At 41.4% G+C, this 21514-nt stretch overlaps 1 protein-coding gene across 3 annotated transcripts in view; it reads right to left on the bottom strand.

Annotated features, from left to right (window-relative positions):
- LOC117514026 (glucocorticoid-induced transcript 1 protein) overlaps positions 1-21514 on the bottom strand; it is a 114636-nt gene that overhangs the window by 64178 nt on the left and 28944 nt on the right. For 2 of the 3 annotated variants that reach the window (XM_034174307.1, XM_034174306.1), the window contains exon 2: positions 4346-4494. In XM_034174307.1, coding sequence (XP_034030198.1) covers positions 4346-4494 — 149 coding nt within the window. The remainder of the gene's footprint in view (positions 1-4345; positions 4495-21514) is intronic. The other variant, XM_034174308.1, reaches the window with a different exon arrangement.

Genomic DNA, 21514 nt, shown 5'->3' with positions numbered 1-21514 from the left:
AAAAAAGAAGGCATTTTCAAAAAAATGCCAAGTTGTAATTAGATAACTGACTGATATAACTGGTGTCAAAATAAATAGAACACTACCATAATCTATTGGTGCCAGTGTGAGTTTTGGCCCTTTTTCAGCTGATTTTTCATTTGTGCAAGAATTTTTTGGATCGCACAGAATTTCAGGTTAATCGCGCGTCCTGCATCGTTTAGTATACATGGAGTAATGAGCTGCGTTTAACATCTCATGACCACCTCCTGATTGGCGATCGTATGGTCAGATGAAAATCAAACCTGTTTGATATTCTGGTCGGCCGTCGTGAGGGTATCCCGCTGCTGAAGCGCTACAAGTGTCCAACATGCACTGTGCTTGTGCAAACACCGCAGACTTGTCTTGTAATGTTTTTTTTTTGTTTGTTTTTTTAAACTTTGATGTCTCCCATCAAGAGTTTTTGTAAATTAAGTTTGAAAAAAAAAAAAAAAAAGCTTCTGTTTACATTTTGCTTCTGGAAACACGAGTCCGATGTGTGGTTTTTGAACGTACAATGTGTGAGAGAACATAAATCAGGTGCTCTTAACTTTTACACCATGCGGTTCTGTGGTACATTTTGAGCTGGAACCGAGTACAGTGATTGAAAATATTATACAGTGTCTGCCCAGCTTCAGTATGAATACTGCAATGAACACTACTGGCCAGTAGATGGCAGTACAGACCTTGAAAACTTGCCAAAACAGAATTCCAGATAATCTGTGTTGCTACGTTTAAGATGCGTGGAATTTAATAAACACAAACACAATAACATCTATAAACCCAGAGAATATATTCACGAGAGTTTTAGGCAATAGGGTTTAATGCTGTTGTCCGTGGAGCCTGATCAGAGTGTCTCAAGTGCATTTCTCCTGTCGTGAACGTAATGAGATTACCCTATCACCCATAATGCACCTGGACACAGCATGTCCACAATAAAACCTTAAAATTTAGCACATTATTTTAAAACTCAAACATATATCTCATATTTCCACTTTATAAAACTTCAGACATGAAGTTAATTTAAATAACTTGTCTGAAATAAGTTTGGTTAAAATGTGAACCACAAGTTAAAAATGTATGCCTCTGGATGACTTGGGTGATATTGGCCGCGTATCAGTATGGGGTTAAAATAAATGAGGGGTTTTTTTTGTGACCAGTTTTCCTTTGCCTGCAGAGGATAGAGCGGTTTCTTCTAGAAGCAGTTCTCCTCTGTTTGCGGAGGGTAGAACTACACATCTGTTCACCTTTATTGGACAAAAATTTATCGGAAGATAATTAGTCCGATAATGGTTTTCAAAGTATCTGAAAAGATAATCCGATAATGAAAACTTTATCTTCGATAATTATCGGTTATCGGAACTGTGCCCACCACTGGTCCTGCATTTGGTAAGGAGCAGTCTATGGCTGAAGAGGCTCCTCTGGTTGCTGATGACGGTGTGCAGAGGATGACAGGCATCATCTATAATGTCCAGCATTTTGACCAGTGTTCTCTTCTCTGCTATCGTCACCAGAGTCCAGCTGCATGCCAACCACAGAGCCAGCATGCCTGATCATTCATATGATTGGTCTATATCCTCAATGTAAGTGTCACACCAATTTTGGTGCATTAAATCCATTATAAGATTTTCCATAGTTGCCTCTTATTTTCATTTTGAAATTTGTAATTTCAATATTATCAATTTTATCAACTAATGAATAATGAATTGTAAGCAGCGAAACCTGGTAAATGGTCACTGACGTCACTAATAAGTAGCCAACTCCCAACGATAACATTTGTTAATATATTGTCAATGAGTGTTTATGTCTTTGTATTAATCCTAACTGGATATGTAATCACTGGATACAATTCCATACAAAACACAGAATTTAAAAATTTCACTATTTGTACTTGACTATTGGGATTTAGAAAATCTATATTAAAATCTCCACAAAACAAATAAAAGCTTATTGTTTTTAATTGTGTTGTACATTTCAGTCAATTTTTTCATCAGCGGTAAATGGACTACATTTATATCTCGGTTTTCCATCTGTATCAGATGCTCAAAGCACTTTACAATTATGCCTCACATTCACACAATTCACCAATGTCAAGGTGCTGCCATGCAAGGCACTCACTACACACCGGGAGCAACTAGGGGATTCAGGACCTTGTCCAAGGACCCTTAATGATTTTCTGGTCTGGCTGGGTTTTGAACCAAGGATCCTCTGGTCTGACGCCCAATGCTTAGCCACTAGATCATCACATCACCACAAAATTACTTATATTTGATCCAGGAACTCTGTAAATACAGCTTATAATCATGTTTTTTTGATTTTTCACATTTAATTTCCACTGTAACTCATTCCATAACACTATCCAAAGAAAATGACATTTTGAACAATTTCACTATGATGACTAGATCGAACGTAATGTGCCACGCCACTACCCTGTTTATTTATCATATTTCTAGCAAACAAATCATAACCGTCAAACCAGAAAGTGTCAAAGTGCTCATCTTTTAACCACGTCTCGGTAACTGCAATAACTGAAAAATATTTGTAAGCAATTTTTAGACAGCCCTGAATTCTGGAAAAGTTCATATAAAGACTTCTACCATTAAAATGTATAATGGATAATGTCCCATTTCTCAAGGAATACTTCATAAATTGTTTCTCAAAGTAATTACAACGGTGATTCATATTTTTAAGAAAACAATAATCGGGATTCCAATTCTTATCTTCCAAGTCTATAATAACCACTTGTATTCAGATTCACTCTGGAGTAAGACTTGCGGTTTGGACTGAGCTGAGTTACATTTCTTTGATTTTGAATACAGACTACAAGCAGGCAAATATAGACTTCACAGCTCAGGATTAAACACACGAACAAGGTGATGCAAAGCATCTGACTGCCAGCGGTAGTTCTTTGAGGTCGGTATGGTGTGTCAGGGTCCTAATCTTCATACAGATATTCTCTGTGTTCTGTAAACCACAGAGCATAGAGCACACATACACACACCCAAATGCCGGAACAGTAATTAGCATATGTATGGGTCCTCTGCTCCTCAACTCTCACACAAAAGACAGGCAGGCTGTGCAGTCATGAGGGCCAGGTGGTAAACTGTGGGATTTCTCATCACTTGAGCTATAGCCTGGAGGACAGGTGCAAACAACTTCACTTCCATGAAGGGCTACATTGCAACTCAAAGCTATGTTGAACTTGTGCAGTGCACAACAAAAAGGGCCAGAGGCCTTTTGTCTGCTGCTTTCTACTGTTGTGTCATATAAAGCGCTAGGCTCAAGCATAGCTTGTTAACAGGAAGTAGTCTCTGACTATTCCTGAGAGAGTCTGTGCATTTACTCATTCAAGGATTGTCAAGTGTGTGACACTCTTCCCCATCAATACCAAGAGACCAGGCCAAATGTTTTTGTTCTCACCATTTCCTTAGCTGTGACTGAAAATTTCAGAAATTGCCTTCTCAGTTTTTGCCTGTGTGAAAGCAGAGTATTCTTGACAATGTAATCTTGGTCAAAACACTAAATATAGGTGCACAACATCACTATTGTATGTGCCACAATACATTTTTGTGCAATAAAAATCTTTCAAGACCTGGCAATTATCAAAATTGTTTTTCATATTTGTCCAGTTGTTTGAGAACCACTCTGTAACTACATGGGTTTTAGTCTGCACACAGCCACTTCAAGAGATGTTACAGAGCGTTGTCTCTACTTCCCCAGTCCCCACACACAGAAAAAAGACTGGAGAATAAAGGGTTAAATGGATCAAGCCCATGGAAATGAAGCTTGGCGGTCTTCATTCAGACATATGAAAGGCTTCTGTTTGCTAAGCTCTGGTCGATGTGTTTGTCATGATCATAAATATTCACCATTCTTTCATAACACCCTTACACAGACACAAAATTAATCTCAGAAGACTTTAGCCATTAGTCGCATGGCAAGATTAGTGGGTGTTGGTGATTAAGAGTGTGCAAGAGGACTGTGGTCAGGCTCAAATCCATACCTTGTGAAGTGCTGTGTTATGTGAAGTAATCAGACTATTTTACCTTTCAGTATGTTTGGCCTGCAACCTCAATTGGCAACAGACACCACCCAACTGCTACATTATTTATTTATGTATTACCTATCAGCCACATCTTGTGAAATTTCTCATTCTATAGAAAATGTGACTTGAAAGAAATTATATTTGGCAGTCCTAAACATAACTGAAGTTGGCCAAGAGTAAGTCAGTCTAAATAACTGAAGTTGGCCAAGAGTAAGTCAGTCTAAAAATTACCAGATACCATGGCTCATATTCAAAAAATGCTATTCCACACTTGGCAAGTACCTGTGTGGCTTTGTCTTTCATACAGGAAGGATAGGATCCATGTGAGTCCCGAGGCCATTGTCCGGTGAGATATGGTCCTGTGACGGCATCCAGAGAAGATGTTCGTCGAATGGCACTGGAACTGCGAACCTGTAATTTGGGCCTTTCTGCTGTAGGAGGGAAAACAAAACATTTTAGGAGATTATACATACACCCAGTCAGGCACCAGTATCTATTGAGGAAAAAGTCCCTTGGCACATCTTTGACATTTAACATGACAACTTTTCTGATTGTGTGAATAAGACACACAGTACTAAACTGACACTGTGTAATACGAAGTCTGTCCAAAAAGTAACGGACCTTTTTATTTTTTTCAAAAAATATATGGATTTGAATCACGTGTGATTGCATCAGCCAAGCTTGAACCTTCATGCACATGCGTGAGTTTTTTCCACACCTGTCGGTTGCATCAGTCGCCTGTGGGCAGGCTTTGAGTGAGCAATGGTCCACCCCCCTCGTCGGATTTTCATTGTCAGGGAAATGTCTGAACGATTTGGAGCTTTGCTGCATCAAATTTTTCCAGAAACTGTGAGAGACAGCCAGGTGGACACCATTCGCTAAATTCAGATGGCTTTCAGGGACGATTTTATGGGGTTCACACAGATTAAGGAGTGTTACAGCTGGTTTAAAGACCGTCCACAGCGGCTGAGAGTGCGTTGCGTTCCGAGCGGCGATCGACAGGCTTAAACGACCAGATCATTTCCAAACTGAACGCTGTGTTGATCCGGGACGTCGTCTGACTACCACAGAAATGGCAGAAGACGTGGACATCAAGATTTTTTCGGCACATTCCACTGTTACAGGAGTTTTTGTCATAGAAAGAGGAGCAGAGAATGCGTCAACGTGCCGCGAATGGCGCGGCACAAAACCACCTCCATGTTGGTCTCACAGAATGGCTTTCAGACGGCTTTCGGTGGCTTTTCAGTCGTGTGACTATCCGAGAAATTGTGGATTAGCTGGACATGCCAGAACATGTCCTGTGAGGCTTCATCACGGCGATGCTTTGCACCATGCAGCTCCGTCCCGACACGCGAATTCCTGTGGTTTTGTCCCGCGCCATTCGCGGCACGGTGGCGCATTCCTCCGCTCCTCTTTCCATGACAAAAACTCCTGTAACAGTGGAATGTGCCGAAAAAGTCTTGATGTCCACGTCTTCTGCCATTTCTGTGGTAGTCAGACGACGTCCCGGATCAACACAGCGTTCAGTTTGGAAATGATCTGGTCTTTTAAGCCTGTCGATCGCCGCTCAGAACGCGGCGCGCTCTCAGCCACTGTGGGCGGTCTTTAAACCAGCTGTAACACTCCTTAATCTGTGTGATCCCCATAAAATTGTCCCTGAAAGCCATCTGAATTTAGCAAATGGTGTCCACCTGGCTGTCTCTCACAGTTTCTGGAAAAATTTGATGCAGCAAAGCTCCAAATCGTTCAGACATTTTACTCGCAATAAAAATCCGACAAGGGGGGTGGACCAGTGCTCAGTCAAAGCCTGCCCACAGGCGAATGACGCAACCGACAGGCGTGAAAAAACTCACGCATGCGCACGAAGGTTCAAGCTTGGCTGATGCAATCACACGTGATTCAAATCCATATAGTTTTTGAAAAAATAAAAAGGTCCGTTACTTTTTGGACAGACCTCGTAAATCACTCACTCCAAATGTGATGCCAAGAACCACAGGCCATAGTCAATAACAAAAGTATTTCTAATAACTTTCGTGTGTGTGTGTGTGTGTGTGTGTGTGTGGGGGGGGGGGGGGGGGGGCAATTAACAGCAGGTTTCTTCCTCAAAAATGCCAGAGGGAGTTTTTTTGCTCAGGCAGGTTGGTAAGGTTAGACCTATATAAATATAAATAATTTGAAATAAAACACTTTTTCCCCATTGTGGATACCAAGCAATGAAGCATTTCAGGTGCTATTTAGTCTAATTTTTCCTACAAGCATGTCTAGGTGTGGGAATCTTTAGGCCCCTCACGATTCAATTAAATTACGATTGGGAGGGCTGTAATTCGATTATCGTTGCATTTTTTTTCTTTACAAGATTTATTTTCACTCACTGTGTAACTACTTGGTATATTTCAAATCAAAGTATTTGTAAAGATCCATAATAAATTTATTTCCAGTACATTATTTAACAGCTCAGCCATATTTGCACATGTGTGGCTCTCATTCACAGATTCGCATTTGTTTTCTTTACAAGATTTCTTTTCACTCACTGTGTAACTACTTGGTATATTTCAAATCAAAGTATTTGTAAAGATCCATAATAAATTTATTTCCAATACATTATTTAACAGCTCAGCCATATTTGCACATGTGTGGCTCTCATTCACAGATTCTGAATTCTAAAATTCGGGGGCTACTGCTCCCCATCACACCTGCTAAGACAACATGTGTAAGTATTGCTTCAGACAGACTCTTGTTTGGACCATTTCCACTCCAACAAAAAAAGAAAAAAAGTCAGACTCACATCTGCAGCTTCTTTCTGCCTTTATGTGCACTCCATTGCGATGCACGTGCACACTGGCTGTACTGCAAGAATGCACTCTGTACTTGTGTCAGAAGAATTAAAACAGGAATGTGCACACGCTGCACCATAATATGCTGCCCAACGCATATCAAAATTAAAATACTGGGTGAGATGATTTTAGGTGATACCCATTATGCTACACAAATAGTCTAGTTGGAGTGAAAAGTGGCTAATTAACAGTGGCCAGCAGCCATGTTCCGACCCCAACATTTATAAAATAAATTGACATTTGTGAATCGATTAAAAATAGTCCAGGTCACAATGCATCTACAAATCAAATGTTTTCCTACCACTCCTACTTTGTAATGTAATAGACAATGTGCTTTTGTCTTGTTGAAAAATACATGAACATCCCTGGAAAAGATGCTATCTTGAAGGAAGCATATGTTGCTCAAAAATCTCAATGTACATTTCTGCATTAATGCTGCCATCGTTGAAATGTAAACTGGGAAGCGCAGTCTCGTTTGAGGGTATGTGATAAAGAGTTAAAATATGACATATGACGCAATAATGCTACATCCGTGGACAGCCCTCGTATGTCCCCAAAGCAAAACTGACAATACAGTGGAAAGTGGACGTGTTGCGGCTTGTTTATGGCTCGGAACACATTTTATATACACACACATACATACATATACAAGGTCTGTTAGAAAAGTATCATACCTTTTTATTTTTTTCAAAAACTATATGGATTTGATTCATACATTTTTATGTCAGCCAAGCTTGAGCCTTCATGAGCATGCGTGAGTTTTTCCACCCCTGTCAGTTGCGTCATTCGCCTGTGGGCAGGCTCTGAGTGAGCACTGGTCCACCCCTCTCTTCGTCGTTTCATTGCGAGGAAATGGCGGAATGATTTGGGCTTTTTTTCTATCAGAATTTTTTCATAAACTGTTAGAGACTGGCAGCTGGAAACCATTCGAAGAATTTATCTGGCTTTCTGTGAAAATTTTACGGGCTTCACAGAGAATAAGGAGTGTTACTACAGCTTTAAGGACGGTCCACAATGGCGCACGGCACTGAAAGCCGAGATAAGCATGTCCCGACTTGTCCCATGACATGCCGAAACGGAGGTGTTCCATTGTCTCGTTCAAACAGCGAATCGGTCGTTACGCACGAAGCCTCCGCGCGGCTTTCCATGACAAAATCTCTTGTTAAAAGTGAAATCTGGCGGAAAATGGCTGATGTCCAGCTTTTGTGATAACCAGAGAAAGTGCACACAACGGTCTCGTATCCACAGAGCCATCAGCTTAGAAATGATCTGGCGTTTTCTGCCTCGTCGTCGCAGCTCGGAGCGCGGTGCGCCAAGCGTCCTTGAAGCCGTCTTTAAAGCTGTAGTAACAGTCATTCTCTTTGAAGCCCGTAAAAGTTTCACCGAAAGCCAGTCTCTAACAGCTTCTGAAAAAATTCTGATGGAAAAAAAGTCCAAATCATTCCGCCATTTCCAGACAATGAAAATCCAACAAGGGGGCGGGACCACTCCTTCCACAAGGCATGCTCACAGGCGAATGACGTCACCGACAGGCGTGGAAAAACTCACGCATGCGCACGAGGGTTCAAGCTTGACTGACATAAAAACATATGAATCAAATCCATATAGTTTAAAAAAAAATAAATAAATAAAAAAAGTCCTTTACTTTATTGACAGACCTCGTATTATATATATATATATATATATATATATATATATATATATATATATATATATATATATATATATATATATATATATATATATATATATATATATATATATATATATATATATATATATATATATATATATATATATAAATCAGGGCTGTACACTTAGCTTTTTCACTAGGAGCACAGGTGCTCCTAAATGAAAAACTTTAGGAGCACAGTCAAAAATTTAGGAGCACTGTGAAATTTCTTGATACAATTTTATTATTAACACAAAGACACATACTGTACAGAGAGTACCTTTTCTACACACACATGCACATTTTATATGATTCTAATGTATTTATTTCATTGTTTTTTACTTCCTTTTCTATCATTATTTACATCATTGCTTTTGTCCATTTCATTACTTTTTGCTGTGTATTTCTTGTATTATTTTAAACCCTCACACACACATAACATCCCCGTCCCACTTTTTATACTCAGGTCGCCTGCTACGCTTAGCTACATTCAACCAACGGTACACAGCGCACACACACACACACACACACACACACACTCTTGTCGATTTGTACAGATGTGGGAATGGTTTTCTCTATGAGATATACAGTGGTCCCTCGTTTATCGTGGGAGTTACGTTCTAAAAATAGTCCGCGATAGGCGAAATCCGCGAAGTGGCCAGCGTTATTTTTTACATTTATTATAGATGTTTTAAAGTTGTAAAACCCCTCACTACACACTTTATACACTTTTCTCAATCAGGCATGAACATTTTCTCACTTTTCTCTTGTGTGTAAACACTGTCAATGTTCAAACCTGAGTAGAAAAATCCCGGCCCCCCCCACTCCCCAATTCAAGGGGGTACCTATGCTTGTTCCCCATGTTGAAAATATACCCCCTATCTAGGGAAAACCTTCAGACAATCACCCCCGTATCATGGGCTTTTTTGAATGATATTTTTTTATAATTTTATTTTTTACTGGGGTCTGACGAAAAACTACCCCCTTTTTCGAAAATCTCGGGAGATGGTTTGAAAATAGGGCTGCCACAAACGACTATTTTGACAGTCGACTAGTCAACAATTATTTTTGCGATTAGTCGACTAGTCGGATCATACAGAATTTCCTAAATTAAGGTCTGCAGCATTTTCAGAGAAAGGTCGGGATGAAAACATGAACATTTCCAAATCAGTGACTATTTCTTAGACTTCATTTACATCAATCATTCAGAAATACAAACAGTGTGGTACTTTATAGTAAATCTGTGTCAGGTAGGCAGTTCTCAAAAACTAAATGTCCATGCTGGAAGGAGACAAGTGAGGGAAGGCACCAAGACACAACTCTACTACTACTACTACTACTACTTTATTTTTTATCTTCATTTTACTTATAGTCCCAACTTTTTCTGATTTGTGGTTGTTTCTGTTGCATTTCTGAAATTACAGAACTGCTTTAAAGAAAAGTGTGAACATTTTATTTTGTTTTAAAACTTTGTGGCGCAAATGCAAACACCAAACTCTTATAAAGAGGAAAAAATACCTGGACATGTGCAGGAAAACTGATATAAACTGAACAGAACCATGCAGGCTAATCTGACTCCCCATATTTTTTGTATAAATAAATCAGAATAAAATAAGAGGTAACTCACTTTGAAATGAATAAAACATAGCTGCAGCTTATAATAACTTTGGAAAATAACAAAAATCAGCAGCTTGTATTTTTATTCTGACTCCAGTTCATTTAGTGTGATGAAGTCATTTATTTCTCCTCATCGATTAAGATTGAACAAATAAATACCTTTGGAAAATAGCAGCTGTTAAAGTTCAGAGTTCTCACCTGCTTTTTGTGATCTGTGCCTCTGAACATCACTGCAGCAGGGTTTTATTTTTTATCCAGTGTTTGCGTAATTTTCCTTCATTCATATATTCTCATTTTTTAAGGATGTTTTTAAGGATATTTGACCGTTTATTTCATCTCATGATCTCATAAATTCAGTATACGACGCGCACATGGTGTGAACAGGACAGTGCCGTCAGAAAAACACCGGTAGAGAAAGAGCAGAGAAAAGAAAAGTAGTTTTTTGTTGTTGTTGTTGTCTTGTTTTTTTATGTGCTCATCTCTGTGCTTGTTCTGTTAGACCTCAGTGCTGCTTTTGATACTGTTGACCATAAAATTTTATTACAGAGATTAGAGCATGCCATAGGTATTAAAGGCACTGCGCTGCGGTGGTTTGAATCATATTTGTCTAATAGATTACAATTTGTTCATGTAAATGGGGAATCTTCTTCACAGACTAAAGTTAATTATGGAGTTCCACAAGGTTCTGTGCTAGGACCAATTTTATTCACTTTATACATGCTTCCCTTAGGCAGTATTATTAGACGGTATTGCTTAAATTTTCATTGTTACGCAGATGATACCCAGCTTTATCTATCCATGAAGCCAGAGGACACACACCAATTAGCTAAACTGCAGGATTGTCTTACAGACATAAAGACATGGATGACCTCTAATTTCCTGCTTTTAAACTCAGATAAAACTGAAGTTATTGTACTTGGCCCCACAAATCTTAGAAACATGGTGTCTAACCAGATCCTTACTCTGGATGGCATTACCCTGACCTCTAGTAATACTGTGAGAAATCTTGGAGTCATTTTTGATCAGGATATGTCATTCAAAGCGCATATTAAACAAACATGTAGGACTGCTTTTTTGCATTTACGCAATATCTCTAAAATCAGAAAGGTCTTGTCTCAGAGTGATGCTGAAAAACTAATTCATGCATTTATTTCCTCTAGGCTGGACTATTGTAATTCATTATTATCAGGTTGTCCTAAAAGTTCCCTAAAAGCCTTCAGTTAATTCAAAATGCTGCAGCTAGAGTACTGACGGGACTAGAAGGAGAGAGCATATCTCACCCATATTGGCCTCTCTTCATTGGCTTCCTGTTAATTCTAGAATAGAATTTAAAATTCTTCTTCTTACTTATAAGGTTTTGAATAATCAGGTCCCATCTTATCTTAGGGACCTCGTAGTACCATATCATCCCAATAGAGCGCTTCGCTCTCAGACTGCAGGCTTACTTGTAGTTCCTAGGGTTTGTAAGAGTAGAATGGGAGGCAGAGCCTTCAGCTTTCAGGCTCCTCTCCTGTGGAACCAGCTCCCAATTCAGATCAGGGAGACAGACACCCTCTCTACTTTTAAGATTAGGCTTAAAACTTTCCTTTTTGCTAAAGCTTATAGTTAGGGCTGGATCAGGTGACCCTGAACCATCCCTTAGTTATGCTGCTATAGACGTAGACTGCTGGGGGGTTCCCATGATGCACTGTTTCTTTCTCTTTTTGCTCTGTATGCACCACTCTGCATTTAATCATTAGTGATCGATCTCTGCTCCCCTCCACAGCATGTCTTTTTCCTGGTTCTCTCCCTCAGCCCCAACCAGTCCCAGCAGAAGACTGCCCCTCCCTGAGCCTGGTTCTGCTGGAGGTTTCTTCCTGTTAAAAGGGAGTTTTTCCTTCCCACTGTAGCCAAGTGCTTGCTCACAGGGGGTCGTTTTGACCGTTGGGGTTTTACATAATTATTGTATGGCCTTGCCTTACAATATAAAGCGCCTTGGGGCAACTGTTTGTTGTGACTTGGCGCTATATAAAAAAATTGATTGATTGATTGATTGATTATGTTCACTCGGGTTAAAATCCTCTCTCCCTGCTCCGCGCTCGCTGTGTCATGTGCACTGATGGTTCTCAGCAGAATTTAACGTCTCGTGCCTCCGTTCGCAGTCTGCAGAGAGTTGACTCCATGCACGCACGCACGCATGCACACACACAGAGACGAGATTCTGTGGTTCCCAAACCAGACCTCCTCTACACCCTGGCTGCGACTAGAAATTCTGTCCATAAAAATAATGAACAGAACCGGTGACAAAGGGCAGCCCTGGCGGAGGCCAACGTGCACTGGAAACAGGTTTGACTTACTACCGGCAATGCGAACCAAGCTCCTGCTGCGGTCGTACAGGGACCGGATAGCCCTTAGCAAAGGACCCCGGACCCCGTACTCCCGGAGCACTCCCCATAGGGTGCCCCGAGGGACACGGTCGAACGCCATCTCCAGATCCACAAAACACATGTGGACTGGTTAGGCAAACTCCTATGAACCCTCGACCACCCGATGGAGCATGCAGAGCTGGTCCAGTGTGCCGCGACCAGGACGAAAACCACACTGCTCCTCCTGAATTTGAGGTTCGACCATCGGTCGAATTCTCCTCTCCAGTACTCTGGAATAGACCTTACCGGCTGAGGAGTGTGATCCCCCTATAGTTGGAACACACCCTCTGGTCCCCCTTCTTAAACAGAGGGACCACCACCCCGGTCTGCCAATCCAGAGGCACTGTCCCCAATCGCCAAGCGATGTTGCAGAGGTGTGTCAGCTAAGACAGTCCCACAACATCCAGAGAATTAAGGTACTCAGGACAGATTTCATCCACCCCAGGAGCCTTGCCACAGAGGAGCTTTCCAACCACCTCGGTGACTTCGGCCTGGGTAATGGATGAGTCCGTCTCTGTGTCCTCAGTCTCTGCTTCCTCTTCGGAAGACGTGACGATGGGATTGAGGAGATCTTCGAAGTACTCCTTCCACCGCCTGACAACATCCCCAGTCAGGGTCAACAGCTCCCCACCCACACCGTAAACAGTGCTGGTGGAGAGCTGCTTCCGCCTCCTGAGGCGTCGGACGGTTTGCCAGAATCTCTTCGAGGCCGACAGATAGTCCTCCTCCATAGCCTCCCCGAACTCCTCTCAGACCCGGGTTTTTGCCTCTGTAACCACACGGGCTGCGGCACGCTTGGCCTGCGGGTACCTGTCAGCTGCCTCTGGGGTCCCACCTACCAACAAAGATAAGTAGGACTCCTTCTTCAGCTTGACGGCATCCCTTACTTCCGGTGTCCACCACCGGGTTCGGGAATTGCTGCCATGACAGGCACCAGAGACCTTGCGACCACAGCTACGAGCGGCCGCATCGACAATGGAGGTGGAGAACATGGTCCACTTGGATTCCATGTCTCCAACCTCCCCCGGGATCTGGGAGAAGCTCTCCCGGAGGTGGGAGTTGAAGATCTAGCTGACAGAGGGTTCCACCAGTCGTTCCCAGCAGACCCTCACGATACGTTTGGACCTGCCAGGTCTGACCGGCTTCCTTCCCTCCCAGCGGATCCAACTCACCACCAGGTGGTGATCGGACGACAGCTCTGCCCCTCTCTTCACTCGAGTGTCCGAGACACGTGGCCGAAGGTCAGATGATACGACTACAAAGTCAATCATCGACCTCCGGCTCAGGGTGTCCTGGCGCCACGTGCACTTATGGACACCCTTGTGCTCGAACATGGTGTTTGTGATGGACAAACTGTGACTAGCACAGAAGTCCAACAACTGAACACCACTCGGGTCCAGATTGGGGAGGCCGTGCTTCCCGATCACCCCCTCCAGGTCTCACTGTCGCCGCCCACGTGGGCGTTGAAATCCCCCAGGAGAACAATGGAGTCCCCAGTCGGAGCGCTATCTAGTACCCCTCCCAGGGACTCCAGGAAGGTCGGGTACTCTGCACTGCTGCTCCGCCCGTAGGCCGAGACAACGGTGAGAGACCTGTCCCCGACCGGAAGGCGTAGGGACGCGACCCTCTCGTTCACCGGAGTGAACTCCAACACATGGTGACTGACCTGGGGAGCAATAAGTAATGCGACCCCAGCTCTCCGCCTCTCCCCGTGGGCAACGCCAGAAAAATGAAGCGTCCAGCCCCTCTCCAGGAGTTGGGTACTAATATATATATATATATATATATATATATATATATATATATATATATATATATATATATATATATATATATATATATATATATATATATATATATATATATATATATATATATATATACACACACACACACACTCAACAAAAATATAAACGCAACACTTTTGGTTTTGCTCCCATTTTGTATGACATGAACTCAAAGATCTAAAACTTTTTCCACATACACAATATCACCATTTCCCTCAAATATTGTTCACAAAACAGTCTAAATCTGTGATAGTGAGCACTTCTCCTTTGCTGAGATAATCCATCCCACCTCACAGGTATGGAATCACCCTGTAAATTTTCATCCCCAAAACTATCACCTGCATCAAATCAGATCTGCTCATTAGTCTGCATCTAAAAAGGAGTGATCACACCTTGGAGAGCTGTTGCACCAAGTGGACTGACATGAATCATAGCTCCAACACGAGAGACGTCGATTGAAACAAAGGAGAGGATTATCAAACTCTTAAAAGAGGGTAAATCATCACGCAATGTTGTAAAAGATGTTGGTTGTTCACAGTCAGCTGTGTCTAAACTCTGAAAATCTTTGGTGGAAGTTGAAGAAAATGGTCCATGACAAGGCTCCAACCTGCAAAGCTGATCTGGCAACAGCAATCAGAGAAAGTTGGAGCCAGATTGATGAAGAGTACTGTGTGTCACTCAACCAGGCAAATTAAGTTACTTTTTAGTAGGGTTCAGAAAAATAAGTCTGCTGGCCCAGATGGTATCTCAGCTTTTCTTTTAAAGACTTTTGCAGAGGAGCTCACACCAGCCTGGTGCCCGTTTTTCCAGCAGTCTGTAGATCAGCACACAGTTCCTTTACTCTGGAAAAAGTCAATTATTGTTCCAGTACCCAAAAAACCCTGCCCAACGATTAACAATGATTTTAGACCGGTAGCTTTAACTTCTGTTGTTATGAAATGTTTGGAAAAATATATGGTGTCTATTTAAAGTCAGAGATAAATTCAGATCTACATCCCTTGCAGTTTGCGTATAGGAGAGGGCGGGGTACAGATGATTCCATTATGGCATCACCCACCTGTCACTAAAACACCTTGAAGACCCAAAGGTTTATGCACATCTTATTTATTGATTTTAGTTCCGCTTTTAACACGTTACAGCCTCATTTACTGATTCAAAAATTAATTCACCTGTCAGTAAACCCTGTAATTATAAAATGGTTTTACTCTTTTTAACAGATAGAATTCAAAATGACAGAGTTAATAACACTATCTCTGATTCTAAAAACATCAGTACTGGCATACCTCAGGGTTGTGTCAGTTCACCTGTCCTTTCTACTCTCTATACTAATGACTGCATTAGCCACTTTCATGGAAATCATGTTTTTAAGTTTTCTGATGATACTGCCATCCTCAGTCTGCTTCATAAAGACTCAGATCCATCACTGTACTTTGAGGAGGTGCAGTCTTTTGTCCACTAGTGTGATGCTAACTTTCTTACTATAAATGTAAAGGAAACTAAGGAGATGATAATTGACCCTCGTTCTATTGGTGATCATACCCCTCTGGTAATCCATGATGAAGAAATCAATCAGGTCAGCTTTTACAGGTATCTAGGCATTTACTTAGATAACCAGTTCAGCTGGGAAACGCATGTCAATAACTTGTGCTCTCGTTTACAGCAGAGGTTATATTTTCTGCGCAGAGTCAGGGCGTTTGGGGTTGATCAGAAAATCTTGTATTTGTTTTATCAGGCTGTTTTGGAAAGCATTATCCGGTATGGGATGTCATCTTGGTATGGTAATCTCTCTGTCCAGTTAAAATCTAGGCTTGCTCGTCTGGTGAAGACTGCTATGAAAGTTGTAGGGAGGACGGGAAACTCTTCCCTGCAGTCCATGTATGAACAGTCTGTTCTCAAACAAGCACAGAGAGCTTTGTCAGATCCTTCCCACATCCTCTATCCTGAGAATGAACTCATACTGTCTGGTAGGCGATACAGAGTCCTTCAGTGCAAATTGAATCGCTTTAAAAACTCATTTGTGCCCACATCAATTAGAGTCTTAAATATGGTTCCTGGGATAGGTAGTAGGATTGTGCGTTAATGACATGGTGGCATTGTAATTTTAGTGTTATTTATTCACTGTTAGTATTTTCTTAACCATATCAATCAAATCAATCAATTTTTTTATATAGCACCAAATCACAACAAACAGTTGCCCCAAGGCGCTTTATATTGTAAGGCAAGGCCATACAATAATTATGTAAAACCCCAACGGTCAAAACGACCCCCTGTGAGCAAGCACATGGCTACAGTGGGAAGGAAAAACTCCCTTTTAACAGGAAGAAACCTCCAGCAGAACCAGCCTCAGGGAGGGGCAGTCTTCTGCTGGGACTGGTTGGGGCTGAGGGAGAGAACCAGGAAAAAGACATGCTGTGGAGGGGAGCAGAGATCGATCACTAATGATTAAATGCAGAGTGGTGCATACAGAGCAAAAAGAGAAAGAAACAGTGCATCATGGGAACCCCCAGGCAGTCTACATCTATAGCAGCATAACTAAGGGATGGTTCAGGGTCACCTGATCCAGCCCTAACTATAAGCTTTAGCAAAAAGGAAAGTTTTAAGCCTAATCTTAAAAGTGGAGAGGGTGTCTGTCTCCCTGATCTGAATTGGGAGCTGGTTCCACAGGAGAGGAGCCTGAAAGCTGAAGGCTCTGCCTCCCATTCTACTCTTACAAACCCTAGGAACTACAAGTAAGCCTGCAGTCTGAGAGCGAAGCGCTCTATTGGGATGATATGGTACTACGAGGTCCCTAAGATAAGATGGGACCTGATTATTCAAAACCTTATAAGTAAGAAGAAGAATTTTAAATTCTATTCTAGAATTAACAGGAAGCCAATGAAGCGAGGCCAATATGGGTGAGATATGCTCTCTCCTTCTAGTCCCCGTCAGTACTCTAGCTGCAGCATTTTGAATTAACTGAAGGCTTTTTAGGGAACTTTTAGGACAACCTGATAATAATGAATTACAATAGTCCAGCCTAGAGGAAATAAATGCATGAATTAGTTTTTCAGCATCACTCTGAGACAAGACCTTTCTGATTTTAGAGATATTGCGTAAATGCAAAAAAGCAGTCCTACATATTTGTTTAATATGCGCTTTGAATGACATATCCTGATCAAAAATGACTCCAAGATTTCTCACAGTATTACTAGAGGTCAGGGTAATGCCATCCAGAGTAAGGATCTGGTTAGACACCATGTTTCTAAGATTTGTGGGGCCAAGTACAATAACTTCAGTTTTATCTGAGTTTAAAAGCAGGAAATTAGAGGTCATCCATGTCTTTATGTCTGTAAGACAATCCTGCAGTTTAGCTAATTGTTGTGTGTCCTCTGGCTTCATGGATAGATAAAGCTGGGTATCATCTGCGTAACAATGAAAATTTAAGCAATACCATCTAATAATACTGCCTAAGGGAAGCATGTATAAAGTGAATAAAATTGGTCCTAGCACAGAACCTTGTGGAACTCCATAATTAACTTTAGTCTGTGAAGAAGATTCCCCATTTACATGAACAAATTGTAATCTATTAGACAAATATGATTCAAACCACCGCAGCGCAGTGCCTTTAATACCTATGGCATGCGCTAATCTCTGTAATAAAATTTTATGGTCAACAGTATCAAAAGCAGCACTGAGGTCTAACAGAACAAGCACAGAGATGAGTCCACTGTCCGAGGCCATAAGAAGATCATTTGTAACCTTCACTAATGCTGTTTCTGTACTATGATGAATTCTAAAACCTGACTGAAACTCTTCAAATAGACCATTCCTCTGCAGATGATCAGTTAGCTGTTTTACAACTACCCTTTCAAGAATTTTTGAGAGAAAAGGAAGGTTGGAGATTGGCCTATAATTAGCTAAGATAGCTGGGTCAAGTGATGGCTTTTTAAGTAATGGTTTAATTACTGCCACCTTAAAAGCCTGTGGTACATAGCCAACTAACAAAGATAGATTGATCATATTTAAGATTGAAGCATTAAATAATGGTAGGGCTTCCTTGAGCAGCCTGGTAGGAATGGGGTCTAATAAACATGTTGATGGTTTGGATGAAGTAACTAATGAAGATAACTCAGACAGAACAATCGAAGAGAAAGAGTCTAACCAAATACCGGCATCACTGAAAGCAGCCAAAGATAACGATACGTCTTTGGGATGGTTATGAGTAATTTTTTCTCTAATAGTTAAAATTTTGTTAGCAAAGAAAGTCATGAAGTCATTACTAGTTAAAGTTAATGGAATACTCAGCTCAATAGAGCTCTGACTCTTTGTCAGCCTGGCTACAGTGCTGAAAAGAAACCTGGGGTTGTTCTTATTTTCTTCAATTAGTGATGAGTAGAAAGATGTCCTAGCTTTACGGAGGGCTTTTTTATAGAGCAACAGACTCTTTTTCCAGGCTAAGTGAAGATCTTCTAAATTAGTGAGACGCCATTTCCTCTCCAACTTACGGGTTATCTGCTTTAAGCTACAAGTTTGTGAGTTATACCACGGAGTCAGGCACTTCTGATTTAAAGCTCTCTTTTTTAGAGGAGCTACAGCATCCAAAGTTGTCTTCAATGAGGATGTAAAACTATTGACGAGATGCTCTATCTCACTTACAGAGTTTAGGTAGCTACTCTGCACTGTGTTGGTATATGGCATTAGAGAACATAAAGAAGGAATCATATCCTTAAACCTAGTTACAGCGCTTTCTGAAAGACTTCTAGTGTAATGAAACTTATTCCCCACTGCTGGGTAGTCCATCAGAGTAAATGTAAATGTTATTAAGAAATGATCAGACAGAAGGGAGTTTTCAGGGAATACTGTTAAGTCTTCTATTTCCATACCATAAGTCAGAACAAGATCTAAGATATGATTAAAGTGGTGGGTGGACTCATTTACTTTTTGAGCAAAGCCAATAGAGTCTAATAATAGATTAAATGCAGTGTTGAGGCTGTCATTCTCACCATCTGTGTGTATGTTAAAATCGCCCACTATAATTATCTTATCTGAGCTAAGCACCAAGTCAGACAAAAGGTCTGAAAATTCACAGAGAAACTCACAGTAACTACCAGGTGGACGATAGATAATAACAAATAAAACTGGTTTTTGGGACTTCCAATTTGGATGGACAAGACTAAGAGTCAAGCTTTCAAATGAATTAAAGCTCTGTCTGGGTTTTTGATTAATTAATAAGCTGGAATGGAAGATTGCTGCTAATCCTCCGCCCCGGCCTGTGCTACGAGCATTCTGACAGTTAGTGTGACTCGGGGGTGTTGACTCATTTAAACTAACATATTCATCCTGCTGTAACCAGGTTTCTGTAAGGCAGAATAAATCAATATGTTGATCAATTATTATATCATTTACCAACAGGGACTTAGAAGAGAGAGACCTAATGTTTAATAGACCACATTTAACTGTTTTAGTCTGTGGTGCAGTTGAAGGTGCTATATTTTTTTTTCTTTTTTAATTTTTATGCTTAAATAGATTTTTGCTGGTTATTGGTAGTCTGGGAGCAGGCACCGTCTCTACGGGGATGGGGTAATGAGGGGATGGCAGGGGGAGAGAAGCTGCAGAGAGGTGTGTAAGACTACAACTCTGCTTCCTGGTCCCAACCCTGGATAGTCACGGTTTGGAGGATTTAAGAAAATTGGCCAGATTTCTAGAAATGAGAGCTGCTCCATCCAAAGTGGGATGGATGCTGTCTCTCCTAACAAGACCAGGTTTTCCCCAGAAGCTTTGCCAATTATCTATGAAGCCCACCTCATTTTTTGGACACCACTCAGACAGCCAGCAATTCAAGGAGAACATGCGGCTAAACATGTCACTCCCGGTCTGATTGGGGAGGGGCCCAGAGAAAACTACAGAGTCCGACATTGTTTTTGCAAAGTTACACACCGATTTAATGTTAATTTTAGTGACCTCCGATTGGCGTAACCGGGTGTCATTACTGCCGACGTGAATTACAATCTTACCAAATTTACGCTTAGCCTTAGCCAGCAGTTTCAAATTTCCTTCAATGTCGCCTGCTCCGGCCCCCGGAAGACAATTCAATCAATCAATCAATCAATTTTTTTATATAGCGCCAAATCACAACAAACAGTTGCCCCAAGGCGCTTTATATTGTAAGGCAAGGCCATACAATAATTATGTAAAACCCCAACGGTCAAAACGACCCCCTGTGAGCAAGCACTTGGCTACAATTGACTATGGTTGCTGGTGTCGCTAACTTCACATTTCTCAAAACAGAGTCGCCAATAACCAGAGTTTGGTCCTCGGCGGGTGTGTCGTCGAGTGGGGAAAAACGGTTAGAGATGTGAACAGGTTGGCGGTGTACACGGGGCTTCTGTTTAGGGCTACGCTTCCTCCTCACAGTCACCCAGTCGGCCTGCTTTCCCGGCTGCTCGGGATCTGCCAGGGGGTAACTAACGGCGGCTAGTGTGCACAGCCATCTCCCACTAACCATATGTGGGAGATGGCTGTGCAATAGGGGTATGTGTTTTTATGGATATGTGCAATATGCATGAATTATTTATGGGAGACCGCTGTGTAATACAGGTATGTGCAATTTGGATATGTGTATTAGGGATGTGCAATATGTATGATTGATGTGTGTATTAAGTTATGTAATATGTATGAGTCATGTAATTATGTCATGGCATTACTTTTTACGTGTGCAGCTCTTGGAGTCTAAGACAAATTTCCCGGAAGGGACACTAAAGTGTATCATATATATATATATATATATATATGGAAGAAGAAAGTATCGCTTTCAGAATGACAAAACGATGTTTTGAACATGAAAGGAGAGATCTGAGTGTTGTGGACGAGCATTTAACTTGCTCCCTTCTCCATCGAAAGACGAGGATATCTGATGCTGGCTAAAGGAGCTGAGTTTGAAAAATCCACTCAAAACGTCCCTGTCTGTTCTTTTCATTTTATGGAGAAAAAACTGACACCACTGTATCCTGATCCAGAGCAATGGTTGGACTACAATGCGCCATTGAAGCAGCCATGGTGGATGCTCCTGAGACAAATGGGTAAGCTGTGTTTGTAACATTAGCTGCTATCTAATTGATTCATTTTCTGGTGTTTGATACAACCAACCACTGCATGAA

The sequence above is a fragment of the Thalassophryne amazonica genome, chromosome 7, assembly GCF_902500255.1.
Source record: "Thalassophryne amazonica chromosome 7, fThaAma1.1, whole genome shotgun sequence".
NCBI lineage: Eukaryota > Metazoa > Chordata > Actinopteri > Batrachoidiformes > Batrachoididae > Thalassophryne > Thalassophryne amazonica.
Note: the sequence above shows the minus strand (reverse complement) of the source record. Positions and strands in the feature narration are given on the sequence as shown.